Below are 27,957 nucleotides of genomic sequence, written 5' to 3'. Positions count from 1 at the left end.
CTTTGAAAATGCACCTTAATGATTTGACCTTAGAAAACAATTCATAAACAATAACCGTATTTATAAAATAGACTGAAGTTTCTAAGGACAGAAATAGTTAGGAGCAGTGCGAAAGCAAAATTATATTTAGTAGGCGCAAATACAGCAGTGATGGCAACGAAAGACCTTGATCATCATATTCGCCAGAACTACTCCTGGGCTAAGCTACCCTCTTCGTTGCGACAGGTAAAGTATAGTGTATTGATGACTGTGTAGTACATGGTTTCACGCTTGTCCTGCGCAGTACCACCTGTCACTGGGGTGTAGTCTGACTACAGAGCCAAACAACAAGAGAGTGTCTGCTGTTATGTGCACTTAAAATTAATTAGTTTGCAATATATTTCAGGCAGCAGGTACTTGTTCTAGAATTAACAGGTCTAAATGTGTGAACTTTAATTGCTGTGAAATTAACAAGTCCTGGGGCAACATAAAATTTATGTTTCTCAACCCTGGTATCATCACCCAGATGTGTACCATTGGTGGTTGAATTTAAATCTAGAAAATTGTTGTGTTAGTCTAATTCAGTATGTCTGCCTGCATTGCTATTTTATTCACTAAGGATAAATAATTACAAATTTTGCCAAAGGCAATAATTATATAAATTTATTGCACAGTTATGCACATATTGTGTTATGAATATTGGTGTTTATTTACCTTACTAGTCCCTGGCTAACAACCCTGGCCACTACAATAAGGCTGTGTTGGAGTTCAGCATCAAGAACCAACAGAGGTGGAAAGGAAATCTTGGTAATCATTTTGTGTTACTCCTCATTAATAGAGACCAAGAAATTGGTCTCAATAAGGGGGTGATGAGGTCATGAACTATTATAAATAAGAAGGTAGCCTTTGGGCTGCCAAGTGAGGTGTAAATCTGGGTTACTAAGTTACTAATCAATATCAACTGTAATAATAGTGGAGAGGAGAGTGTCAAACACAATACAGGGCCTCTACAAATGAGTTAAAGGGATTCTCTCAGATGTGTAACAAGTGCACACTGGCAGAAAAGGAAATGTGATGATTGCACACTGGCAGAACAAAGAAATGTGAGGATTAAAACAATCTTCACTTATAAAATATACTTACTACAAATCACCAAGTTTTACCTTTAAATCATTTGTAGAGGCTCTGACTGTAGTGTGTTGGACACTCTCCACTATTAAATCTTATCAATATCCTTGACAACCTCTATTATCTGGCTTGTGTTAATGGCTCAACATTATTGTATTGAAATTGAAACATAAACTGTTACTTTCTGTGAACATTCTCATTCTAAGAGTTAAGTCACCAATAGGTATTCTGGTCCATTTAGTAACTTATCTTTTGTACTTCTCTTCTCATTGTAAAGTTGTAAACAATGTGTCTGTAGTTATTGTGGTTTACCATCAGTTGGTTTAGAAGATATGTGCTAATTAAATCCTCATCTTGTAATTGTTAATAATATTATATCCTGTATTATTGACCACCAGTGTGTGTGTAATGTCTCTTTTTTTTATATTGTACAACATATAAACTCTTTGTACCTCTGGACCTGACGTTCACAATGTTGGTGGTGACTAAGTAGGTGAATTATATGAAGGTCGTCACTTGATAGCTTTTAGTTGGTTAGAGTGGACATTACTAAGAGTTGATAATATATTTTTTTGTTAACTCTTGACATTACATATAGGTTTTGCTGTTAGAATATGTTATTCTAATGGTCGGGGAGTGGCCTATGAAGAATGAAACGAGTTGTTTGTTACTTCTGTAAGAAAAATAGTTGCAGAAATAGTGTAAGGCTGGCTACTAGTAGTTAGTAGTGCGCAATCTCTGCTGGTCTGACTATTCATCCAGGAAATCATTTTACTGCACACATGATGGACTAGTTGTACAAGGCTGGCATAGCCAGTCTTTCATGAATACCATGGCTATCAGGACTTTTGGCTGGGCTAAGTGTACTTATTGAGCCCCAGTTTCCAGGGTTACCAGGACTCTAGCCCTACATCACTACCACCAATGACTCCCATGGTATATCAATAGGTCTGTGTGCTTACTGCTTATGTGGTTAACAGCAGTTGCTTTTACTAGCATGTAGCTGTGTATGTTAGTAAAGTCACAGGGGAGTGTTTTATTTGTAGTTGTTGTGTACCATAGAGAAGTTGTCTTGTTGTGCTCTATCAAAAATGTTGTCCGCTTTTTTGAAATAAGATCTTGACTCCTCAGCAATTGTTACCTTTTTCTGTTTTGGCTAAGTTTTCACAAGCAAAGCATACAAATGTTCACTGCTATAAGTAGCAGCTAGGATATATATCAGGACTGGGAATTTTTTCAGAGTATCATTTACATTAATCTTTAAGTGGAGAATTTTTGGACACCAAGGCTCAAAGCTTCTTCATGTACAGCATGTTTGAGAACATGTTATGTAGTGAAGGAAATGTTGTATCAATCTTCCCTCCGTGTTACAGTGAAGCAATTGATCAAGGATGAGAAAAAATATTATGAGAAATTACTGTCCTACAGTAGAGAACACTTGATGGTAAGTGATTTCATTGTTTAATAATTGTTTGGAATAATTAGATGTAATTTGCCTTCCTGTTTCGTGTGCCCGGCTAGCTCAGTCGGTAGAGCATGAGACTCTTAATCTCAGGGTCGTGGGTTCGAGCCCCACGTTGGGCGCAATTTTTTTTTCGCTGTGTTGTACCTTTTCAGTGACACTTTTTTTTGTTTTCATCCTAATGCTTTTGTTCACACTTTTGTTTCATATATCTACACTCATTTCATTTCAGCTGTATCCATATCATCTTCAAGACATGTTGGTGCGTGGTTTGAGGGTCACTCCCTTTTCATATTACTGCAATATGATGTTTGACATTATGTCAAATGAGAAGAGCTATGATTCTTTGCCAAACTTCACTGCAGCAGATGGTTGGTAAAATGCTACAAATGGTGTGTGTATGTGAGACCTGTATACTTTCTTAGCTGTTCGGTTGTTGGGAATTGGTAGAAACCAGTACATTGATTCTATGAATTTAACAAAGTCAAAGGTTTGTGCGTGGCGTGTGTATTGTATTGTGTGTGTGTGTGCCCAGTTGCTGTTGTTTCCTTGAACACATTGCTCCACTCTATAATAGGCACCTGATGGCTGGCCCAACTGTCCTTGTCTTGGTTAGCAGTATTGGGGTTGCTGTGGAACTTTGGGTTCTATGGGGGTTCTGTGGCTACTGTTTGTGAGATTTGGACAGTCCTAGTTCTGCCCTAGGAGGATTTGCCTGCATAGACTCAAGTTCTTGAGTGTTGCATAGGCATCTCAGTACTGGTTCACTGGGTGGCAATATCTGTGTTTCACTTGGCTGCTGGAGGCTTTACTTTGTGTGTGTGTGTCTTTTTCCTTGAGGAAGACACATCACTCCAGTCCAGTTGCATTGGTGGAATGTAAACTGTGGAAGCAAAACACAGTTGTGGTCTAGTGGAACTTCTAGTTTAAGCTAGATAGGACTTAATACAGCCACTATAGCCCTGTCTTAGTGTGAGGTGGCTTCTCTATTCTGACCTGTCTAAGTTGTGTTCTTGTAGTGTAGTATGGTTCTAACCAAATAATTTTGTTTATCGTTTTTTGTTTTTTTTTGTAGAAATTTTTCCGCCGTCGTGGTATAAAGGATGTATTACCCTCAACCCCAGTTCCCCTCAAGATACTGGAGAGCTGGTGGAGGGTCCATGTTGGATACATCACTGAGGATGACATCAGAGTATGTGGTTTGGGTGTGTCCACATCATGTTGTTGTGTTGAGTTTGTAATGGACAAGAGGTCACAGGCTATTATCTTGTCTGCCAAAACTTTGTGTAATTGTTGGTCAGTTACATTCACATTCTACGCACTGGCGTCATAAGTGCACAATGTTCAGTTGCTTTCAAGTTTGTATTGTAGATCTCTTATCCTTTGTATGTGTATGCATATCCTGTGTGTGTTTATATGTGTGGTAATGCAATGTACAGTATATATTTAGTGCGTGTATTCTCCCATGGTATAGTCATGTACACCTGAAGAGCACAAGATGATTGATTCTATAATTGATGATGGCTACATTGTCGCTGGAAAGCTAGACAGGAACAGTGTCATCAGTAAGATGTGCTGTCCTCTGTTAACATCTTGTTGGAAAGTGCTGTGTTTGTACAGAGTTGTATACTAAAGGATTTGTCTACCTGCACATCCCCATTAATAGTGATGATTATATTGTGGGTATGTGACCATTAGAAGTTGTGTACTGTGTTACATCCATCATGAGGTGATCACATGCTATCCTCTATGTACAAAGCCATTTAGCTCTGAAGACAGCTGTCAAAACTGGCCAATATCTGTCAATGGTAGTGGCTACTACTAGTACTGTTCTATTGATAAGCAATGAGTGCCTTTCTGTCAGCATTTGTACAGATTATAGACACATGTTGCACTCATGGATACGCTACACATGATACTACTATTTAGTATCATTTTATTTATATATACACTTTTTGTTATTCCCTTCTTAGTACCCCCATTGAAGGGATTTGTCATGAACAGAGTGACTGGTGACTACTTTGAGACGCTACTCTACAAGATCTTTGTGTCCATAGATGAACACACCACAATGACAGAGGTGTGTACCACGTTCCCCTCCATGTTTATCATGACATGCTTCACTGTAGCTGGCCAGTGTCCTACAAGTTGATCTGGAACAAGTGAAGGTTAGCCTTCATTGTGTGTATGTGTTGTGTGTGAGAAATAGTTTCACTTGGTTTGCCTCTCACTGTATTCCTTCCTTATGTAACTATGTACTGTATGTATCCATTATGAGTGACATATTGAAAACAGTGTTTTTGAGAAGGTACGTTGAGCATGTGTACAAGGAAGCTATCCACAGTATTGTGTAGGTTGGGAATACTTACAGAGTTCTATGGAATGATTATACGTACAGTAATAGTTGGCATAATTAACTTGCACTTTATGTTTTATACATCTGTTGTAAGTTTTAAATACAAATACTGAGTGAGATGTTTTCACAGGTGTGTGCTGTTGTGTACTGCAGGGATGTATCCCCTTATTGCTGTAGGTTGCAGTGTCCATTTTCATACGATTGGGATTCGCCCACAAGAAAAATGATAATGCTGATTTAAGTCAACTCCATCCATCATGGAGTAACATTTCTTCTCCTCGTGATATCAACCCCCCAGACATTCTGGCCGGCTCCCCATTACTCCCAAGTGATTTTGGGAGAGAGATGACTTCATCGTCGCCTGATGATGATTCAACCTCCGGAGTATCCGGGATATCAGGTGTTTCATTAGGTATGTAACTTAAGACACATAGCCTCAGTCACTACTTCATCATTCCTGAAGGCTGTTTTATTTTGTCCAGTGAAGAATTCTAGTACAGCATGTTGATATTTGCAAACTGCTGGGTTTGAATTATTGCAGACAAAATCAAATATAGGCACAAGTAATTTTCCTTGCCTTAGATCATTAACAACTTACTTAGGAGAAGTATTTTTGTTACAGTAGCAACTTTGTTATCTATGTATCTATGCTGTATTCAGTTAACACTGAGCTCTTGCTATTTACGTATCAGTATGTGTATTACAGTCTGTAGATATGCACAAATCTGCTGTCTAGAGACTTACATGGAACCATACCCACTAATCCATTGTTATTGTATGCCTAGTTGTAGATTTATAAACCTCAGTATTAAGAGTTAATGATAGTAGGGAGGGTTAACTCTTGTTGGTACTGTGTCCTACTCTAATAGAGCAGTCACTAACATTGTCAACTGAGGGTTCAGGTAATTGAGATTTGTACAAAATATTATGTGCAGCATGTGACTAGGAGTCTACTTCACTATTCTTCTTGAGTCCTTAAAAACTACTGTATTTGTACAGTACTTTAATAGAATCCTCTTGTTTCTGTGTTACCTAATGTGTATGTTCTTGTGTTTGTAGATCATCAAGTTAGTACCAGCACTACTGGTGTCTTCCAGAAGAGGATTGGTTTCTTGTTTGACTCAACATTAACTGCCTTCCTCATGATGGGGAACCTGTCACCGGTATATTGTCTGTGTGTGTGTGTGTGTTTGTATGTGTGATTGTATTTTGTGCTTGTCTGGTTGACGCTGTATTTGTAAGCATGTCTGTATCTATCTATTTGTTTGCCTGTCTATGTAATTCTGTGTGATTAGTATAGTTATATGTGTTTGTGCATATTGTCTGTGTGTTTGTCAGTCAACATGTTAGTACTTCAATACTGCACCCATCATCCTTTTGCTGTGTAGAAAAATAGATGCAAGAAAAAATTGATCAGAAGAAAGTGTTAATGTGTATAGTAAGGCAAAAGGGGTCTGCTCATAGTTGTTAGACAGTCTAGTTTGATCTGCTAATATTGAATTATTCCAGAGCACTACACAGCAACAAATATGATGTGTATGTATCTACTTCTTTGGTGTACCCATACTGTATAGGGCTTGAAGAACCATGCCGTCACAATGTTTGAAGTGGGTAAACTGACAGACGAATCTCTGGACAGCTTTATCAGTGAACTGGGCAAGGTCTGTGATGTGTGTATGTTGGTGAGGCCTTGTATAACCATTATGATGAGGTGGTCTTGTTAATGAGCTGGCCACTAGATGAGACTTACCTGTATAATTAATGACTGCTGTGATATAGGTTGGGTCCCAAGCTGAAGGAGAGGCCAAGAGGTATTTTGAGCATGCTGTGACATTACGTGACACAGTGCAGTTTCTAAGACGGAATGAGAAGCTGTTTCCAGATGAAGAATGTGGATTAGGAATAGGTTAGTGTGATACTATTTGTATGTTACTGATTGTTTATGCCTAATGCAAAGGAGGTTATGGAAGCAAATAAGCACCTTTAAAATAAATTACTCCTTGGCTTTCTGGGACGAAATAAGGCATGTACGTGGGACAATGTAACAAAGTGTTACATCATCATTTTTAAAAGAATACACATACCTGGTTAGTGCTGGAAGATACGCTGGCATCAAATAGAGTTATATAATTTTACCAATTTAAGGGATTTTACAAAACAAAATAATTATAAAGAATATGTGATGAACCCCATTGTGCCCCACTATATGCTAGTTTTGTATTGTAACTATTAAGGGTCACATGAAATTTTTCAAGCAAAAATATGCAAAAGTGTTTGAAATGCTTCCAACCTCCTCTTTCCCTATTGTGTGATATGATTGTTATTTCCAACACATACACAATCTTGCAAGCAATTGCACACTACACATACTAACCACGCACGTGCATGTCATCCACCCACTACACACGCATGCAAAACAATAGCAAGCCTTCAGTTACTGCTAGCATGGTTACGCCTATCCAGTAAACCAGCACTGAACACCTATGTGTTACTCGGGTGCTGTGAGACAGCACAGGTAAATCCTCCTGGGGCAGGGCTGTAACCTGCAGAAGGCTGTGGCATGTCTCACAGGTGAAGGTGTGGATACCCAAAGCCCAGAAATAACAACAATGCCAACTGGGAATAACCGGACATCGAACCTGTGCTGGGACCTTTCAATTACCACCAGAATGGTGCTTTGAATTCTGTACTGCCATACACATGCACCCCCCACTCCCCAAATCCTCACGCACACACAAACACACACTCAGCATGCATATATATGTGAAACACTGTCTGTCAGTGTTTCACTCTCCAAACTCTTCTTTCCCATCTGTCAGTGTTTCACTCTCCAAACTCTTCTTTCCCATTGTGAATCTATTTTAGCTGATCATCAGCTTTCCCAATTTCCCACCTAAAGTATTTCTTAGGAAATTTGCCACAGAGTGTTTCCCTGCCATGCTTTCCTGCTGTACTGAAGCTCTTGCAGGATATATACATGACTATTACTACATGTATCGTGTAATCAGTTCTTGTCACTGCACACAGACTTGTTGAGGTGTGAAAGTTTATACAACCTGGATGATGCTACTGCTACAAGAATATTGCAAAGAAACTACTGGTAAGCTTTCTGTTATGCTAGCAGAACTGTCAATGTGATATGAGTGACGTATGTGTCAGGCACATCTAACATAGTTGAGCCAAAAAGTTGATAACTGATGTAACCTAATTTTTAAAAAAAAACACATCAGGATAAGCGACAAGGATGACATGTGTGCAGAGCACAATGGATTAGCAGTCCATTGCCTTAACCACTCGGCCACCTTGTCTCACACATGAAGACTTGCTAATTGAATGTATTAGACTACAAGGGACTGCTTTATACCCAGTAGCTATATGTGCACACACTATTGTTCAGCTTTAAATAAAAAGTTAAATATGTAAGGTTGGACAAAGCATCATTTAGCCTTATCAGCACATCCTCTATGTAATATAAACCTGTTAACCACCCCCAGGATATTGTTGTTATCATCAGCTGGCCTCCGCAAAGATACTGTCCTACTTGCGCTTCTATAACTTCTCTTGTATGAACGTGTATTTAGGGAAGTTTCCTGGGGGTCCAGAAACCTCCTCTGAAATTTAACTATTGGTCTTGCATTGCAGCAGACTATTTTGGTAGTAAAGCCTCGCTTAGTGGCCACCTCATTAATTTGGCCACCTTGTTATAGTGGCCAGGTCCAGAAAGTCCAGATGTATCTTCCATACTATTTCATTGATTTAATTTTTGTTAATAGGGCCACATCATTAATAAGGCCAGTGGCCATGTACTACAGGACCAAACTGGTGAAACTAAACTAATACAATATTCTCTTACTAAAGGGGCCAGTTGAACAAACATTCAACGTATAACTGCAAAAGTTTCTGCTCCTGAGTACCTGCCAAAAGCTATGCCAATAGTTTAGCAATGTGCTTTATGCTTTTAACAGCCAGTATGCCTCAAGTAATGAATAATCCTATCTGTGCATTATGGTGAAACCTGGCATAGGTTTATAGCTGTTACAGCAACTATAGCCAGGTGTTGATTTGTTGAAAACCTTGATAATAAGCTTTATCTGAAATTACATCACAGACATAAAAATGGCCACTGTATTGTGGGGACATTCGTAAAATTTGTATGGGCAACTATGAGAAAAAATTTTGAACGGCATATCTCAGCCAGGAAGGAAGATATCAAACTCTATCTAGCAGGTATGGCTACAAGACATTATAAGTGCGTAAAGGTGACTTTCGGTTGATTTTCAAAACAACGCTAGATTCGTATTCTTTCAGCTAATTTATAACCATACCTGCTGGTTAGAACTCGATATCTTCCGTCCTGGCTGAGATATTGCCGTTCAAAAATTTCTTCCCATAGTATCCCATACAAATTTTACGAACGTCCCCACACTACAGTAGCTATTTTTATGTCTGTGGCGTACTTTCGGATAAGGCTCATAAGGCCACTTTGTTTATGGCCGGATTAATTAGGTTTCATTAACAAGGCCACCTCACTAATAGGGCCACTTATTGTGGGTCCCAAAGGTGGCCCTATTAATTGAGGTTTCACTGTATACAGAATAAATAAGAACAGGACAAGTTGTGACAAGGCCCTTCATAAAGATTAAGATATTCTAATTAGTAATAGAGCAGTCAGATGTATTCTAACAGAGTTACTCTCAGTGTTAAAAAGCAAAAAACAGCACATGAGAAGCACCTCTGTGATCAATCCACTCACTATGGAGATTACAACTGAACATTCCCCGACTATCATTTAACTGAAACATGAAGTGGCCAATATGTTCCGGTCATTTTAAAGTATTACAAATGAAGAACTGTACAAGCACCTCTGCAAGCAATCCAGTTAAACTCTACGAAAATTAAAGCATTGAAGCCATGATGTGTTGCCACACTTACGTGGTAGTGGAGACAGAAGTGGATCACAAAGGAGGACAAAGGTAAGTCCATTGTATGGTGAAAATGCACATCTCAGGCCAAAGTGATACAGTGAAGAAATCTTAACCATAGTTGAGTTATGCTTGGCTGGACAGTCTGCTCTGCATGTATCAACCCTTGTTCCTTTTTTTTTTGAATTTGAACTTGTTTGTTACATCAGTATGTAAAGATAATGCTCTTGACTATCATTTCTCCCATAGTGTGTTGGTATCAATGGCCCCCCTAAGTCAGGAGATCCGTTCTGTGACCAGCTGCTGCCCCCCTCATCTTGGGCCCCCAATTCCTGAGGTGAACTCTATTTGGTTCAAGCTGTGGCTGTACACCAGAGTGAGATGTGGCCCTCCCTCCATACTACTGACCAAGGGAACTAGAGTTAGGAAGTTTCCTGCTATCCTAAAGGTTTGTTTGTGTTGTGTGTGATTGTTCTATTAGAGTACTTTGTTATCCAGTGTGTGTTTTATTAGAGTAGTTTATTTGGTGCATGTAAGTAGCTCGTTTTTACTTCTTCAACATTTATTTGTCTTATTAGCAAGGTCTTCTCTATGTTTGGGATCCACATAATGTAGTAACAACAGTTCATAATAATACTCTTATACTTTATTATATGAACTCTTTGTAGTAGTTATACCAAAGGTGGGTTTATTGGTGAGGTGGTCATTAAGTTAAATTGTCTAACTTGTGTTCATCATGTTGTATGACTGATGGTTCAAAGGAGATTGGTTGTGTGTCAGAGACCTCCAAACACAGTACGTGGTATCGATATCACAATCTTTAAACCCTTCCTTATGTGATACTAGCCAAGCAGCTATTGTGATAATAATTATAATATTCCTTTGAAATCACAAGAACACACAACCAGCCTCCTGTAGTCTGACATACATAACACAATGTCCACCTTTCCTCTCCCTTTACAGGGTTGTAGTAAGGTGTTGATGACCTCATGGGGTCATGATGGAGCTGTTGTATCGGCCACTAACCTGCTCATCACTCTAAATGATGCCCTCACTCATTCCGCAGTTCTAGTACAGGTAAGTTACTTAAACCCACAATGAATTAATTCCTTAGTTATAGTGTGTACATATACACAGGCTCACGGGTGGCTGTCTGATGGAGAAGTACAGTATGTTTCATTTCCTTTTGATGACCCATCCTCAGGTAATGTTACTTCATGTACTAAGTAGATCAATTGTTTTAGCAATTGAACTGCATTTAATTGGCCAATGAATTTGGATATCAAAAGTCTTTGTAATAGTATAAGAATTGCATTAAAGAAAACAAATGTTCGTCTCAGGGTGAAGCATTTCTGTGTTGTGTGTAATGGCTCTGAACTGCATTTCCATAGCATAAAAAATGCTAAGCAACTGTTACTAGTCAGCCATACTTGAGGGCAAGTTTCAATGGGACTGAATGAGGTGAATACTCTTGTTTTCTATCCACTACAAGTATCACTGTTAGAAACTAGGATAAGGTTGAAAACAAATGTTGAAAACTATGTTTAATGCAAACAAGCACATTATTGATTTTTGATAGATTAGTCATGGGAGTTTAACAATTTGAGAATTTTGGCCACAGCTATCATAGTGACTAATGTAGAGAATGTGTCATGTTCTAGGCTTAACCATCCTCTAAGTAAGTCTTCCTGAAGAGTCTTCTGAAACTATGAGATGTCCAGTCCAGCCTTGATGGAGACACAAGGCACAGGATAGATGGTGGCAGTGGTGTTGGTATGGCTGGCATGTGTGGGTAGACTTCTAAGAATTTTAAAGCCTGGTTTCTTGACAGCATGTCAACAGCATTATTGATTATTCCTGCTATGTAGGTTGCTGTGATGTGAATGCCGTGAAGAACCACAAACACCTGATGAGGTGCATTGAGAACGACTGTAGCCTTCATGCTCCAGAGCCTGAAATTGTGGTCAGACATCTGCCATTTTCCAACCATTTTTGGTTAATGTCTGAACACTTTTAGAATTTTTTGTACAGTACTATTGAGTACGTCTGACCCAATAGCAGGATTTGTCGATCATTTCCAAAACATAATGCTGACTAGCAACAGTTGTTAAGTATTTGCAACGTGCATTTCATATACAAGCTCTCTGTACATGATTTAATTAGCGGGAATTGTATTAGTGATTTCCCATGTTACCATATTTGGTGGGCTGTTAATTTGGTAAGTAGGTAGCAATGGAATGATAGTATTGGTGTGGCAGATAATTCCTTACTGATCAAACTGTGTACAGAGATCCCTCAATTATCCGAACTCATTGGGCCCTAGGTGTGTTCAGATAATGGAAAAGTTTGGATAAATAAAGCTCATACATTTATATACAGAGCTCAGTTAAAATACTCTAATACAACAGTCACTTCCACAGTCAGAAATGTTTGGATAATTGATGGCCAGATAATGGAGGGACCACTGTATCAGAGCTTATGATAACATCCGGACACCGAACAAAATCCGGTCAAATTGCATAGATGTCTGACCATAATGCAATTTGTCTGGACACAGTGTCCCATCAAAGCACAAGGAAGGAGCCTAAGGGCTGAGCTGGCATGCTATCAACAATAACAGTCACTTGGTTGCCAGGAGATAGTATACATTCTTACAACCCAAGGGAGTGACCACAAATGTACCATTGCCAACCCTCTGGTGTACTGTAACCACATAACAGTTGCAGTAAGGCATGTGACATCTTACCACTATAATGTTTATTTGCTATGCTACAGTGGACATACTGGGCATTCATCTTCCACATGTCCAGTCAATTTTGGCAATTGTCCGGCCAATTTTGGTTTGTCAGGACATTGTGGCAGGACAACAGAGAATTCTTATCATAAGCTCTGCTGTATACAGTACAATCAGCTGTGTGTTCTATTGAAGTAGTGTATGTTGTATTAAAGTAGTTGAAGAACAGGACTCTCTACTACAATGAATGGTTTACCAGTCCAAAGCAAATTCAGCAATCCAAACAGATTTGAGTACAAAAATACATTGCATGTAATATAACTGGTTGTAGCATCTTGATAAATATGATTGTTTTTCATCACCTCAGTTACCCAAACCTCATCTAGTGTTAATTAATCCTTGTACTGTTTGGATGACTGTGAAAATATGTATCTCTGAATTTTATGATGGAATTACTGTACTTTGAACAATGCTTTAAACTCAATACGTACATGCATTTGTTATGAGAGCTTGGATCAGCAAGATATCATTTTCATTACATTGCTGACTTCTAGAGCAGATATAGTCTAATAGAAACATTTCTATTAATCAGTTTTAGTGTCAACAGTTTAGTTAGCTAAGGGTTGAAGGTTGCAGTTTGTTACTGCTTAACCTGTTAAAGTTTTTAATCTGAAATTTACAATATATTTTCCATGTAATAGTGCTGTCTAAATATTGGATTGGCACTTGTCATATGTACAACATTTAGTGTTGTTTTGTTGTGCCACTGTAGAGGATGATATAGTAAATCATCCTTGTCTGCTCACACTTGGAACGGAAATTGATCTCAAGCACATGTGTGGCTTCATCATCATGTTGAAGACAGGGATGCCGAGGGGTCACATGATTAAATCGAACATCACAAGATTAAAGAAACCACTGACAATGTTACCAAACAAGATATCCAATGAGGTGAAAGCACAAAAGGAAGAGATTGACGAGTTCCTTCATGATCTACAAGAGTTGGGGATCGGTGGGATGGATTCTGAACCTAACACTCCGACAGATGTCCCTGATTCAACACAGAAACAAGAGATTAAGAGCAGAATTGCTAGCATGTCTAGTGAACTTGATACCAGACCACAACTAGACTGGGTACCATTAGAGATGAGCATTGGTATTCCATTGTTTAGTGGAGATATCAACAAAATAGTCTGTAAAAAGGTACAAATGTGTGTGTAAAGTACAATGTACATGACACCAATGATATACACATTGTTATATAGAGAAAAGGGAGGACATTCACAAAATAATATAGGACAAGAGTGCTAGTAACTCTGTCTCTGCATGATAACAGTGAATGACATACCAGTGTGTTCAGCCCATAAATTTGAAACCAAAATGTGGGGAGAAGTTTACATTCTGTCAACAGGTCTTCCCATTGAGTAGTTCTTCACTTCAGTGACCCTTATCCACAGTATATTAAGGTGGCACTGAAATGGCCACACAAAACAATTTGTTTCAACCCACATGCTTATTGAGCTATTTTAGGATGGCCCAAAACTTTGCTAATGTACAGCTTAATCTATGCCTAAAAAATAGTGTTGCACTGATAATCGGATCGGGTATCGGTTTAACCATATATCTAAGATTTTTTGTATATCGGAATTGGATCGGATCGAACTTTTAAAAGTTAGCCGATACGATATAATCACGTGATATTTGCGCATGCGTATTATTTCAATTGTTCTTGAAACAAACAAAAGAAAATGGTGAAGAAACGCTCCGTCATTTGGGAGTTCTTTGTGGTGGATGAAGACACAAAATATGCAGTTTGTAATACTTTCCAGGCGAAGGTTTCAAAGGGAGGGAGCAGTACGAAGTTGTATACAATCGGCTAATTCTCATATCGGTGCAACACTACTAAAAACTGATGTGATAGCCTGTGATGCTTTAGTTTAGCATACAAAGTTTCATGAAATAACATGCCTTCATTTTACACCTATATAACTCTGAAGTTTCAAGCTGATTTATATAAAATAACTTGGCCATTGAGCAACCTATTGCTAAGCCACTTTGGTTCCAACCATTTCTCACCTTGTAGAACTATTTTACACTTTCCTTTTTACTGCTAACAACATGGACAGTACGTAGTCAAAATGCACATCTGTGGACTACAACATTGGCATCAAGTCTGAATCATGAATATTCAAAGAATACTATTGTGATTGATTGATTTATTATTATCCTCTTGGTAATCAGCATGAGCCGTTCTTCCTTACCAGAGCTAAAACACATACGTACAGCACAAACAGATACAAAAACAAAACTATACATGCACACACTAATTACTAACAGACATCATTACTTAAATACATAGATTTAACACATTCAACAAGTTCAGGATGAGTCATTACAGAAGGAAATGATATCTTTGAAGTAACATCATTCTACCAAGTGCTAGCACTAGATCGAAAATCATAGTCCTTAATAAATGATAATTAGATAGGTTGGCAAAGTGATCACTACAACGTGTAGAGTATGAATGCTGGCGGCCGAAGATTATAGGGTGGGGGGGGGGTCTAAGGGTAGTGTCTCTGGTTGTTGTTAACGTGACATAGCAGCTATAGACTGTAATTGCACCATGTGTGAAATAGGTAGCCAGTTTAATTCCCTATGATGTGAAGTCACATGATCAAGAATGCAATCACGATGGCAGACAACACTAAGGCGATCCTCAGGGTGATTTTTAAATAGAATGAACACAAAACTAACCACTCTAGAATAACCTAACTAAGCTAAACTACTTTCTAATATACTTTACTACACAATCTCTACAACACCATAAGTTCTTTCTGCTACACTTGCTTATACCAACTGTCACACACGAGTAACTGCCCGAATTTATTAGTGAAAAAACATTTCATCCCCAAGAAATCTACTCAGAAATGATCCGCTACTTTAGCTAACCTTCCTCATACAACTTTGTTAGTTATCAATCACCAAACAAGTTTTAAAGTGCTGTGTTTAGCTCCCATCACTTCATACAACGTGATTCTCATAAATTCTGGCAGTGATTTATTTATGATTACTGGACAGTCAGCACAGCTGGTGTACTGGTTGGTATAACCAACACACACTACACTTGCTTATACCAACCATCACACATGAGTAACCAGCTGGTGTGCTGGTTACTTGTGTGTGATGGTTGGTATTGTAGCGGGGTTATGATAGTATAGATGACGTACCTGTCACAGCACCAAAAATGTGGCGGGTTAAGATGGGGTACGCCAATCGCGAGGTTCGACCAAGGATGGACGAGACAGGGAAGGATTCGGATACACTACGCACGCTATGAAACTCGTGTCAATACCACAATCGCAACTCTAAACATGTACACGCATGCATATAATATACTAACTAATAATATTACATCATAATAAATACCTATACAATTTGTACAGTTTGTCCGTCGTGACATCCTCCAGGGGGGGGGAGGCAGAAAGAAGTTGAATCGACTCTTTCACTCTATCAGTAACCTTTCTAGCAGAAGCTCTCTGTGGACGATTATCCTTGCCCCTGGGTTGATCTGAATCACTACTAGGTTGCATTGTAAGAGTTCCTTCTGGTTCAACTATGGCGTCATCTGCTTCATTAAGTTCTATGGGATACAGCTTGGTGATGGGTCTGCTTGTGGTTCCATTACTGGTGCGTATGGTAGCTGCTCGCACAAGTCCATCTCTACCAACAATCAAGTCTTCAACTACGGCCATTTTCCAGGTTATTCGTGGGGTGTCATCGTGAACAATGACGACATCGCCCTTCTTCACACATTGTTTGTTATCCCCTGATGCCTTGTGGTACTCCCGTAGTGAAGTGAGGTACTTATGACACCACCTCTTCCTAAAGTCACTGAGCACAGCTGCCTGTACTCTAGCTCTCTTGCGTAGCTGTACTGCTGCTCCATAATTCGGGTCTGTAAGCTCATCAATGTCAATTTGCTGGTGTGGGAGGCATGTAATTCTGCGCCCATGTAAAAGATGCGCAGGTATCAAGGGCTCTGGGTCTCCAAGGTCTGAAGGAACAAACGTCAGTGGGCGGTCATTGAGTATCGCCTCTATTTCAACAATGATGGTTTCTAATGTTGATAGTGGGAAGTGGCGTATTCCAAGCACTTTCTTGATGGCAGTCTTGGTGAGCCCAATTAAACGTTCCCAAAACCCCCCATACCAGGGAGCTCTCTTGGGTATGAATCTCCACGAGACGCCTCTCTTTCCCAGCTCCTCCGTGACTTCTGGCAACTGCATTAAGGAGTGTAACTCTTCTGTCGCTGATGAATAGGTTGAGCCATTATCGGATATCATTATTCTTGGGAGGGATCTCCGTGCTACAAATCCAACAGAAAGGTTTGAGCTGTTAAGTCCGGCACTAGCTCTAGATGAACCGCGTGAGAAGTGGCGCAAGTAAAGAGACACAAGTACGCTTTCACCTCCTACCTTCCTTGCTGTACATACAAGACCCCTGTGAAGTCCACTCCTGTGAATGTAAAGGGGTGTACATCCTGTGTTTGCAATCTAGGTAGGGGAGGGGGGTCTGGAGCGGAATAAGGCTTCCCAGATACCTTACGACAGACAGTACAGTTATGTAAAATTGACTTTATGTACTGTCGAGCAGCCGGAATCCAGTAGGATTGTCGTAAAGCTGTCAAAGTTGCAGTGGTACCTGAGTAACAAAGTCTCACATGTATATCAACAATAACTAACTTTGATAATGAATGTCTTAGTGGCAACAGGTATGGAAACTTGGTCGTCTCATTAACTGGAGCATTATGAATGCGTCCACCACACCGTAGCAAGCCGTCTGTGTCTAAGAATAATCAAAGCTGTCTAACGAGTAGCACTCTGGGGGTTCTGGGTTGCTTCGTAATCAGCTGGAGATTGTTGACTTCTTTCCAGTATATTGCTTGCTGTGTATCCTTTACCCACTTGAGGTTAACCATATGAAGTTCTTCAGCAGTGACAGGACCATATTGTCTTCGCTGTGGCTTCACCTTTAGATTGCCTACAAAACGAATAACATATGCACTGACACACAACAACTTGTTAAGTGAGCTGTATCTGTCAGTAGAAATAACACAGTGCAGACCTAAGTCTGGTGGAGGTCGTTGAGTGGGAATAAATTCTGTTACTACTGCCGCTACTAAGACAAGTGGTGGTAAGGGTGGTGGCTGGAATGATGGCCACTGGCTTGGTGTAGTGAGCCACTTAGGTCCATAATTCCACAGTGATGAGGACATCAATGCTTCAGTGCTAGTACCCCTTGATAACAAATCGGCTGGGTTCTCAGAAGTAGGACAATAATTCCAGTTAGCAGATGGTAGCAAGGAGTTCATCTCTGTTGTGCGATGACGTATGAACACTGGAAGGGGTTTATGGCTCTTAATCCAGTGTAGCACGATTTGGCTGTCAGACCATATATAGATTGGTGAGTCATCAAAGGGAATTGCCTTCAGTACGAAATGTGTCAGACGAGTGGCCACCAGTGCTGCCATGAGTTCCAGGCGTGGTATAGTTATTGACTTCAGAGGTGCCACGCGGGCTTTTGCCATGACAAATGACACTTGGTTGTTCTGGGTAAAAAACACTACAGCTCCATATGCTTGTTGGCTAGCATCAGCAAAACAGTGGATAGTTGGATGTGTCATGCGTGCATCAAAATAACATTGACTTACGGGAAATTTGGCTGTCCTCATTAAATCAGTAGCAATGTGTCTCCACTGGGCTTGCAGATCATCGTCTAATGGCTCATCCCATGTGATCTTTAACTGCCATAGCTTCTGCATCATTATCTTGGCTTGTATGACCACAGGCGCAACAAATCCCAGGGGATCGAATATCTTTGATAAATCTTGCAAAACTTCTCGTTTGGTTACCAAGTGGTCATAAGCTAGAATAGATGGTTTTTCAGCCAGGTGAAGATATCTGATGTGGGGTTCCAGCGAAGTCCCAATATATTAACGGACAGGGCTCCTTCAGCAGTGTTGTCCTTGGTAGCTGCAGCTGTAAGTTCAGCACTATTGGAAGACCAACTACGCAAGTTGAGTCTTGCTTCGCCCATGATGGTTTTGGCTTGTCTGTAATAAGCCACTGCTGCTTGTTCTGTATCACAGCCAGATATGATGTTGTCCACATAGAGGTTAGCGAGCATATCTTTCGACACAGGTGAATTGTATTGCTTGAGATGGTATTGCAACACGGCATTCAGCATAAATGGTGAGCTAGTGGCACCAAATGGTACAACTTTAAAGCGGTAGACACAAAGTGGACTGGAAAAATCTGTTGGATCAGAAAGCCAAAAGAAGCGTGTATAGTTCCTATCGTCCAGGTGTAGCAGTACATGTAAGAAAGCCTTCTCAATGTCTGTTGATAAACCAAATGTGTGAGACCTGAAGCGGACGAGAAGGGTGCATAAATCGTTGTCACATGGTGGACCAATGATCAGACAATCATTGAGGCTGGGGTGTTTCAATGATTGTCGACAACTGCAGTCAAACACAGTATGTATGGGTGTTGTCATAGAATCTTTTTCCACAGCATGATGAGGAATGTAGTGAACACTGGTGTGTGTTGTAGACTGGTCATCTAGACGCTCAATGAAACCCTTAGCTTCCTGCTCTGCAATGATTCGGCTGTACACCTTCAGTAGTTCAGGGGTTTGGGACAAACGTTTCACAAGTTGATTGGTTCTCTGCTTGGCTACAGTGAAATTAGTGGGAAGATCAGGGTGGTCTAGCTTCCACGGAAATCTAGCAACATAAGCTCCATCATGATCGCGTGTGACACAAGAAGTTGAGTAGTTGTCTAGTACCTTGTCTTCTGAAATGTCATCAGGAGGGGTCACACCTACAGATTCTAAGTCCCAAAAATGTTCCAAGTTCAACTCATTAGGTAAAAGAGTGAGCATCATGACACTGTTGGTAGTAGTAATAAATTGTCCAGCTGTGATTGGAGCTGGTCCAGAGAGCAAATAACCTAATTTAGACTCCACTGCTGTGGGCCCATCACCTCTTACGATAACATCTCCGACTACATCCCAATAGTGGTCCGCGCCCACAAGAAGAGAAATGTCAAACTCCTTATCTGCACTGAGTGGGTGGGCTAGGGGGAGATCCTGAAGGTGTGGGAGATGAGCTACATTAAAGGTCACTGTGTTCTGCAATGGTGTCGCGATGTGAGGTACCACAAGCACAGTCATTGGTATGGTTTGGCCAGTCAGAGTATCTAGATTGATCACTGCAACATTGACTTCCTGGTTTAGTTTACGGTGTGTCCCAAAGGATGATATTACAATGTCTTCCTTACGATGAGGTTGTAGGGCCAAGGTGTTTGCTAAGTCTTCAGTGATAAATGACCTCTGGGAGCCTTCGTCAAATAAAATATTAGCCTTTGAATGGTAAGTTCCGTTTCTGATGGTTGCTACAGCTGTTTTGAGAAGGCAAACAGTATTCTGTGGTAGTGGAACAGTCACTGGCAAGGAAGCAGTGTCCACTGCATTAGCGTTTGTAGCAGTGGCTGGCTGATGTGTATGGTTCTGTGGTGGAGTCGTAGGTTGGGTGGACCTGTCTGAGGTGCCACCATGTTGGCCATTTGTGCACAGACTAGTGTGGTGTTTCCTCTGGCAGTTGTGGCAACGATGTCTGGAATTACACAAGGACACTTTGTGGTGTCCTAGACAGTTGTAGCAGAGCTTATTTTGACGCACTATGCCACACCGCTGCTTAGAATCTTTGAATGATTCACAGAGAGATGGATTATGAGGGCCTACACAAAATGGGCATCGTTGTTGTTTGCTCTTAACTGTTGCAACAGGTTTCCTTGTGTCAGTATGAAATGCTGCTGTTGGGAGAGTTGCAGAAGTATGAGGTTCTGTTTGTGATCCCATCTCAAGTATGTATATTTCATTCAGAATAGCTGTTTGCAATTCTGACAATGTCCATTCCTTCTTGCCATGTGCCCTTACTAGATTCTGCTTGGTCTTGGATGGCAACTTATTCAGAAGTATGGTCACAAGGAGACTGCCATAGGAGTCCTCTGGCTTCCCAAGGGTTGATAGACTACGAATGTGTCCCTCAGTTGCATCATAAAATTCACGCAAGCTAGAAAGAGAGTTGCTTGGACTGTGAAGGTCAATCAGGGTTTGCATGTGGGCATCCACCTGCTTGTATGTCTGCCCGAAGCATTCTTTCAATAAGGTAACTGAGTGTACGTAATTGTCATTGGTCAACTGGAATCCAGCTACGTATGACACGGGCTGCATCTTCAAGGAGCTGTGCTCGCAGGTAGCTGAGTTTCTGTACTCCCTTCAAGGAGGGGTTGTTGTGGACTGCAGCCTCGAAGCAGTCCCAAAATGACTGCCAGTAGAGGGGATTTCCAGTGAACTGCGGTAGATCTAACTTGGGAAGTCGGGTGAAATGTTCATGAATTGGCACTGACGGTGATGGTGGTAGTGGTTGAACATCAGTTCTCTGTGGAGTCACAGCTGAAGCGGAAGTAGTGGGCGTAAGGCGTTGTTTGATCTTAGCCTTTGCTGTTGATATTGAAGAGCTGATTTCTTCGGTTTGCAGTACCTCTGTTTCTATCTCAGTATCATCTGTAGTGCTTTCGAGGATTTTTGCATCTAGGTTTGAGATCAATTCTTGCTTTCTCTCGAGTTGCTCATATAAGTCCTTTAACGTAGCGATCTTATCTTCACTGAGAGGAGGTTGCGCTTCATTTAGAATGTCCGTGAGTGTCTGTAGTAGCTTTGTGAGGTGCGCCCTGTATCCTCGTCGGGATGAAACAAGCCTCTTCAGTTCTGGCATCGTCCGAATTAAATGATCCACAGCACCAAAAATGTAGCAGGGTTATGATAGTATAGATCACGTACCTGTCACAGCACCAAAAATGTAGCGGGGTATGATAGTATAGATGACGTACCTGTCACAGCACCAAAAATGTGGCAGGTTAAGATGGGGTACGCCAATCGCGAGGTTCGACCAAGGATGGACGAGACAGGGAAGGATTCGGATACACTACGCACACTATGAAACTCGTGTCAACACAATCGCAACTCTAAACATGTACACGCATGCGTACAATATACCAACTAATAATATTACATCATAATAATACAAGTTCTACAGTTTGTCCGTCGTGACAGGTATGAGCAAGAGTTCATAATAAACTCTTGGTGTAAGCAAGTGTAGTGGATATTACTTATAGTAGTAGTAAAGTGTATTAAAATGTAGTTTAGCTTAGTAAGTTATTCTAGAGTGGTTAGTTTTGTGCTCATTCTATTTAAAGATCACCCTGAGGATTACCTTAGTGTTGTCTGCCATCACGATTGCATTCTTGGTGGATTTACTACGAGATGAGTATTGTATAAATGCTATAGAGTGTATAAATAATAGTAAAATGTTAAGAATGTAATTTTCACTTATTCTGTTATTCTGCTGTTCCGTATTCCGGGTTTTATTGCTTTACCATGAACCTTTCATACAGCATGTGTCATATCACAGTTCTGATAAACACCTGTAAAGCAGTGATGATAACTGCTTTTGTACATTTTTCTCAGTGTTCTATGTTGACCTTTATCCCAATCTGTAGATCATGTGTGTTTGTATACCCATCCAACCTTTATAATTGTCGTGTGCCCTTTCTTCTTCACTACTTGCTTCAAGGGTTTGATAGGCTAACTCAGTGATTATATGTGTAGGTTATGTGAGTAAAATATGTACTATATAGTTTGTTTTAGACAAGGTAAAAGATTTAGTTTGAAAGTTTTGGTTCAGAGAAAATTTGTATAATTTGAATGTAAAAACATATTTTACATACAGTGGAACATGTCTTAAGTATCACTTTCAGGCTGAGATTTCTTGGCCATAGTTGTACAGGTTGGAGTATTTTACTTGTGTACTTTTTTGTTGTACAGATTTTGGATTACCGGCTGTTCAATGAAGACAGGTAATATTTATAATGTCGTGTCACTAAATACTGTACGTATTACTAAAACATATTGCAAGGTAGGGTACATACTTTTCCCTATAGACCTTAAGGTTACGGTATAGTCACGGCCAATCATTCAAAATTTTGAATGCCTATCAATACTTTTGAGAAGCCCATAAAACCAGTCTAGCAGGTGAAAAGTTTTAAATGAAGGTGAAGCCCTTCATATTTAATGTTTTTAGTGTAGTTTGAGGCAGGTGGAACACTACTATTTGTTGTAGTAACACAGGTAAGCCAGCCATATATATCGCTCAGCTCCAGCTGTCACTACCATGTTTTTCCGCCATCAAATACAGCAAAAGCTGTGGCATTTCTGGGGCATAGTGATGCTGTATAGTAAATTTGTTAGGTCCTGTGGAAGCGTTTTTGGCATGTTTCTTCCCAGTGACTTAAATACAAGCCTTCAAAGAGCTTGTTTCACCCAAAAAAACTACTAAAAGTGCAATAAAACGTCTATACAACCAGTAACTTAAAAAAATCGCTTCTACAGGACCTAGATATTTTAGTTGTTTAGTCACTTGTGTTGAAATTATAAGGATTCAGTAATCTGTTAGTCTGGTTTTTGGTGGCGCGTTTTTATAAAACATCGCTCTATTGTGGACCACACACCCAAGAACAGTAGTTATTCTATAGTAAAAACAAGCAAGCACAATTAGTAGTATTGCTAACACAACACAGTTGTTGAAATTATTTGTCCCTGCTTGGTTTAAGCAGGTTTTGTAGTTTGTTTTGCCCACCCATTTTAAACTATTCCGTAACCTTAATTAAACCATAGATACTAGACTTATAATAGGGATTGACAACAGAGGCGTAAACAGAAATAATCTGCGTTTCGCTTTCCCGTAATACTGTTAGGAAATTTCAAGTCACTACCAGCCGAGCTACCAGCTGACCGCTATACTACTGAGAATGTTTCATGTCTTTCCACCAAGATTTAGTCTTTAAAGGCACGTAGCTCCGTTAGGGATTCTTACTAGCACGTGTGATGGAATTTCAGTATGGAAGTGAAACCTGTTTATGCAGTGCAGTGAAGGTGCCTTGCGTCTTTATCTCTCGCATTGCGACAGTGAGAAGACTAGACTAATAGATGAGAGTTAAGCAGCTAAGATTAATAACTTTCTCTTGCCATCTTTCTACTGACGGATCTGGGACGGAACAATTTTACCTCTCCCACCACATTGTATCTGGACAAAACTGAGTATGCCGAGAAGCTGTAGCTAATCTGCTGAAGCATGAATTTAACTATAGGACATCCTCACATCTCTCTGGCTTACCTGTACAGAACCACAAATTATTCAATTATGTCAAGCACTGACTGTTCTATTAGAGTTATTGACTGCTTTATTAGAGTATATCTGAACCTTTGAAGTCAATATTGATGATCCATCAGTTTAGACCACTCAAGTTCAAATGAGATACTGTAGTGGACTGGGTGTACCCCTCCTTTTACAGCTCCTGGACTCTATTAGGAGTAAGACCTATTATGTATACCAGACCGTAAACTGAATTTGAAGTCAGTGAAGCATCCTCCTTGGTCTCAAAAATGAGGGGCATCCTGTATCCATGAGGCAGTACTGTCACACAGGATCAAACATAGCACGGTTTATACACCCCATACAACTTTGATTCATGTGCCACACAACTCAAAGTTACAAATAACAACACCTTGCCAGGCTATTATTATTTACATGTCATATGAAACTACATGATGTAAACATTGCAAATCCGACTAGGAGGTTGGTTCTTGCTCTACTCTTGCATGGGCCTGTTGCAGCTTGTCTTGTGTTATACTTCTGACTCAATCTAGTCTGCTAGCAGGTCTGTTGGTTCTGCAACTGCTCACTCAGATGTTAACAGCTTACCTAGCATTACAATCAATCAAAAATCAAATTAAGACTACTACATAAACACACCACAAATAAATCATTACACCAGAGTAATTTCTCTAACCAGACATTTTATGTGGGCAGCAGGAAAGACTCCTGGTCTCTGTTGCACAGTTTTTCCCAAAATACAATAAATTACATCATCATATTTTTTTGTACTAAGTGGTAAATTTACATATGCGTAGTAAACCAGATTCAACTCTGTATTGGGGAAGTCAAGAACCTAAGCCCACGGTACTTTTAAAGTTCAGCAAAAAAAAAAGGCTGTACAACCATTTGCTGTGCAAAGAATGTAAACTATACAATGTGTAAAGTTAGCCCTGTCAACACTCCAGCTATGGTCATGGAATATGGAGAACGGTGACCAGGTGATTTACTTGCAGTCCCCAAACAAAATGTCTGGCACATAAGACTAATACCAAAGGAGATTAGATACCTTTGTGCAATATGCAATTTCATTAGATTGTTTACTGAGGTAGTTGGTAAAAGTTATATTATTATTATGTGCATAATTATGTTCATGAAGAGGGTAATTTGTTTGAAACAAGTTCGAAAAACATGTCACTCATTGTTTTCTCATTACCACACCTGTGTGTTGGTAATGCAGCACACACACAAAAGGTACACACAAAAACACAACAAAGTCGCACACTAAAGCAAAGCTTTTGGTAATAGTATAGCAGCCACGCACACACACATTAAAGCTTTCAGCAATAGCATCAACATAATTCCAAAAACCCAGTTTGAGACCTTTGCTAAAGAGCACACACTAGATCATTATCAGTCATATTCTTCCCTCTGGCTCTTAGGTGGTCTTCCAACCTTGAATTTCTTGTAATTTCTCTCCTTTCATCATAGTTCTGATGCCAAGACTATACATGTGAAATTTTCTGTTGCTCATTTTAAACTCTGCCTACACGAAAGTAACAGGAAGGATTCATAAACTAGATATGGAGTGACATTCTCCAAAGTTAACATTTGTACTGAACCATGGAAACTCTTCAGCCAGTACTTCACGAAGCTCAGTAAAACTACACAAACTTGTACAAATATCGCTCTGAAATGCCTTGTAATTAAGCATTCCCCCTCAAACAGCTCCCCTATTGTTAGAAATTTTGATCCATTAACACTTCCAAGATCAAAATTCGAGGGTGGGAAATGTTAACACCGTTTAGGAATGTTGTGTCACTTCAAAAAAACTACACAATGGTAAATAGCATTGAACTCCACAGTAAACAACAAAATGACAGTGCGCTAAAACACACAAATAAGAAACTTACCCATCCAATGTACTTCATATAGCCATAGCTTCAGCTTTAACGCATGAAGATTACGTGCACTGCATGCCTGTTCGAGTGCCAGTCACTCAAAGGTTCCACCATTTTTACTTCACCAGCGAAACGCACATTGATTTATGAAAATAATAATTTTATAGTGTATTGCCAATCCCTATTATAAGTCTAGTATCTATGATTAAACAGACAAGGCTTTTATTATTAGGTCAAATTGAGGCCTGCTGTACAACTGATTTGAAGTTGTGAATATTAAATACACGAAACCTCATTGTTGTAAGTATGAGGATAAAATTCAAGTAATAATGCCTTTAGTGAGTTTCAGGCCATGCAATTATTCCTTCTGTGTATTTGAGATCCCTCGGCTTATAGAGATTTCCCCCTATAAGGAATGATGTACCTACTAATGCATATTACGTGTTTATTGTTTCCTTTACAATTTCACAGTTTGGAGAAGCAGATACATGCTAGTAGGTTACTAGCCTTAGATTTGATGAACTTCATTGCTGAGTACAATGTGAGTGACTGTTCCTGTTTGTTTTTCTTGAGCATTTAGTCAGTCAAACGTGACCGGATCTGCGAAAACCTGACACAATAGTGCATTTTTCAAATTTCTGTTTTTAAAATGTTTATACTCTACTTAGCCAAGTGTACCTTCCGGCAAAGTTTCAGCCTCATATGCCAATAACATTTGGAGTAACAGCCCTACAAAGTAGCAATAACAGAAAAATCGATTTGTACAGGAAATATAGGGATAATAAATTACAGGTGCGTACTAAAACAGCTGTAACTTATGAACGGATTAATGTACTGGGCTGCAATTTTCACCATCGTGTTCACCATGGATAGGTGAATCATTTACTGGGTATGTTTGCCCTTCTATCACCCTTCTTTACTGCATACAAAGGCAAAATTCGTGAAGAAAAATCGATCGCGTACATCGCTTCAATGTTACATAAACAAACACTCACAATTTGCGTATACTTGAATCTACTGCAACGAAACAAAGATTTTCCAATTCCTCATGATGAGGCAAATAAGATGATATCCAGGTTTTTATTGTTAGTCCTTCCTTCACTAAGAAAGAGGCGTTCAAAATATTTATGGAATTTTTTCAATAATACGCAAATATTTCACCCATTGTTTTCAATGCTTTATACTGGAAATTTAGGCTTGTGCTATTGTGTCGGGTTTTTGCAGATCTGGTCACAAATATTGTAAAAAATACATTTGGGCTGTAACCAAGTAATACTGATGACAGTGGAACCTCTATAAAATAGACCAACTGAAAAATTTTATTGTTGTTCGAAGGTTGTCCATTTCAGAGATAAAATTGTACTGATGAGGTCTATATGGACCTTAAAAGGTGTTATATATATTGTTTATAATGTACAGTGTCCTTGCACTGCAGACGGCCCAAGAGAGGTTCCATGAATGTTAAACACAGTCTATACAAAATTGTTTTTACAATGAAATTTCAACTACTGCAGGTACCCAACTCTGAAGCTGATACAGTAGACAGTCATCAGGTAGTACCATTGCCAGCAAGAAATCTCCAGTTTGATGGGAAAACACTTAAAAACTTTGACATTAGATAAATTTTATAATTCTCAATGTATTTATATGTTTATTATATGTGATATGATAAATGGTAACAGTATTCATGGACATATACATCGCACACTTTCACTCAACACCATTTATTTGTGATCTAGTCCATGCTGCAGAACAATAACTGGTGGGACTAGTAATCTGTGTTTGTTTTTTCCTAAGGCTAGGCTGTAGATGAAAGAACGGTTTCAAGACAGAGAGTTGATAACTTATTTCTAGTATAATTTAAGTAACCTTTTGAACCTAACATGTATGCTTTATAGCTACTATGTACTATGCCCTTGTTACCTATTCATTGTGTAATGTAAACTACTGGGGAACAAGTCAGTGTCAGGTGATGAGTTTTGCTGTGTGGTGTAAAGAAAGTCTCAAACCTACCTTTTATGTTTACTTCATCAGGCTTCTTATAGTTAGTCAGCCTGATACAATACTGTAGACAACTGGCAAGGCTAAAGACACAATTAACTATGAACTGTAAATGACTGCAACTACCACAAGCAAGTATCAGCACACAAAGATTCCACAGAGTCACCTTTCATTTCAGCTGGTTTACAAAGAAGTTTTC

The 27,957-nt window shown here is 39.6% G+C and overlaps 1 protein-coding gene and 1 non-coding gene across 2 annotated transcripts; both read left to right on the top strand.

Moving 5' to 3' along the window:
* Positions 1-10: 10 nt before the first annotated feature.
* On the top strand, positions 11-27,441 carry LOC136243703 (protein FAM91A1-like). The gene is made up of 22 exons (XM_066035252.1): positions 11-225; positions 702-786; positions 2,481-2,551; positions 2,802-2,940; positions 2,995-3,059; positions 3,645-3,761; positions 4,044-4,134; positions 4,190-4,252; positions 4,543-4,649; positions 4,699-4,737; positions 5,103-5,337; positions 5,985-6,088; positions 6,500-6,586; positions 6,705-6,831; positions 7,953-8,025; positions 10,097-10,295; positions 10,811-10,924; positions 10,985-11,051; positions 13,354-13,784; positions 22,530-22,561; positions 26,229-26,298; positions 27,272-27,441. Exons 1-22 carry the CDS (start codon positions 151-153, stop codon positions 27,377-27,379), a joined length of 2,499 nt encoding a protein of 832 aa, XP_065891324.1. The 5' UTR covers positions 11-150; the 3' UTR covers positions 27,380-27,441.
* On the top strand, positions 2,619-2,691 carry Trnak-cuu (transfer RNA lysine (anticodon CUU)). Its single transcript has one exon. It is a non-coding gene; the product is annotated as a tRNA-Lys (tRNA).
* Positions 27,442-27,957: the final 516 nt, after the last annotated feature.

Source organism: Dysidea avara, chromosome 13, assembly GCF_963678975.1.
Source record: "Dysidea avara chromosome 13, odDysAvar1.4, whole genome shotgun sequence".
NCBI lineage: Eukaryota > Metazoa > Porifera > Demospongiae > Dictyoceratida > Dysideidae > Dysidea > Dysidea avara.
This window is presented reverse-complemented; position numbering and strand designations above follow the sequence as displayed.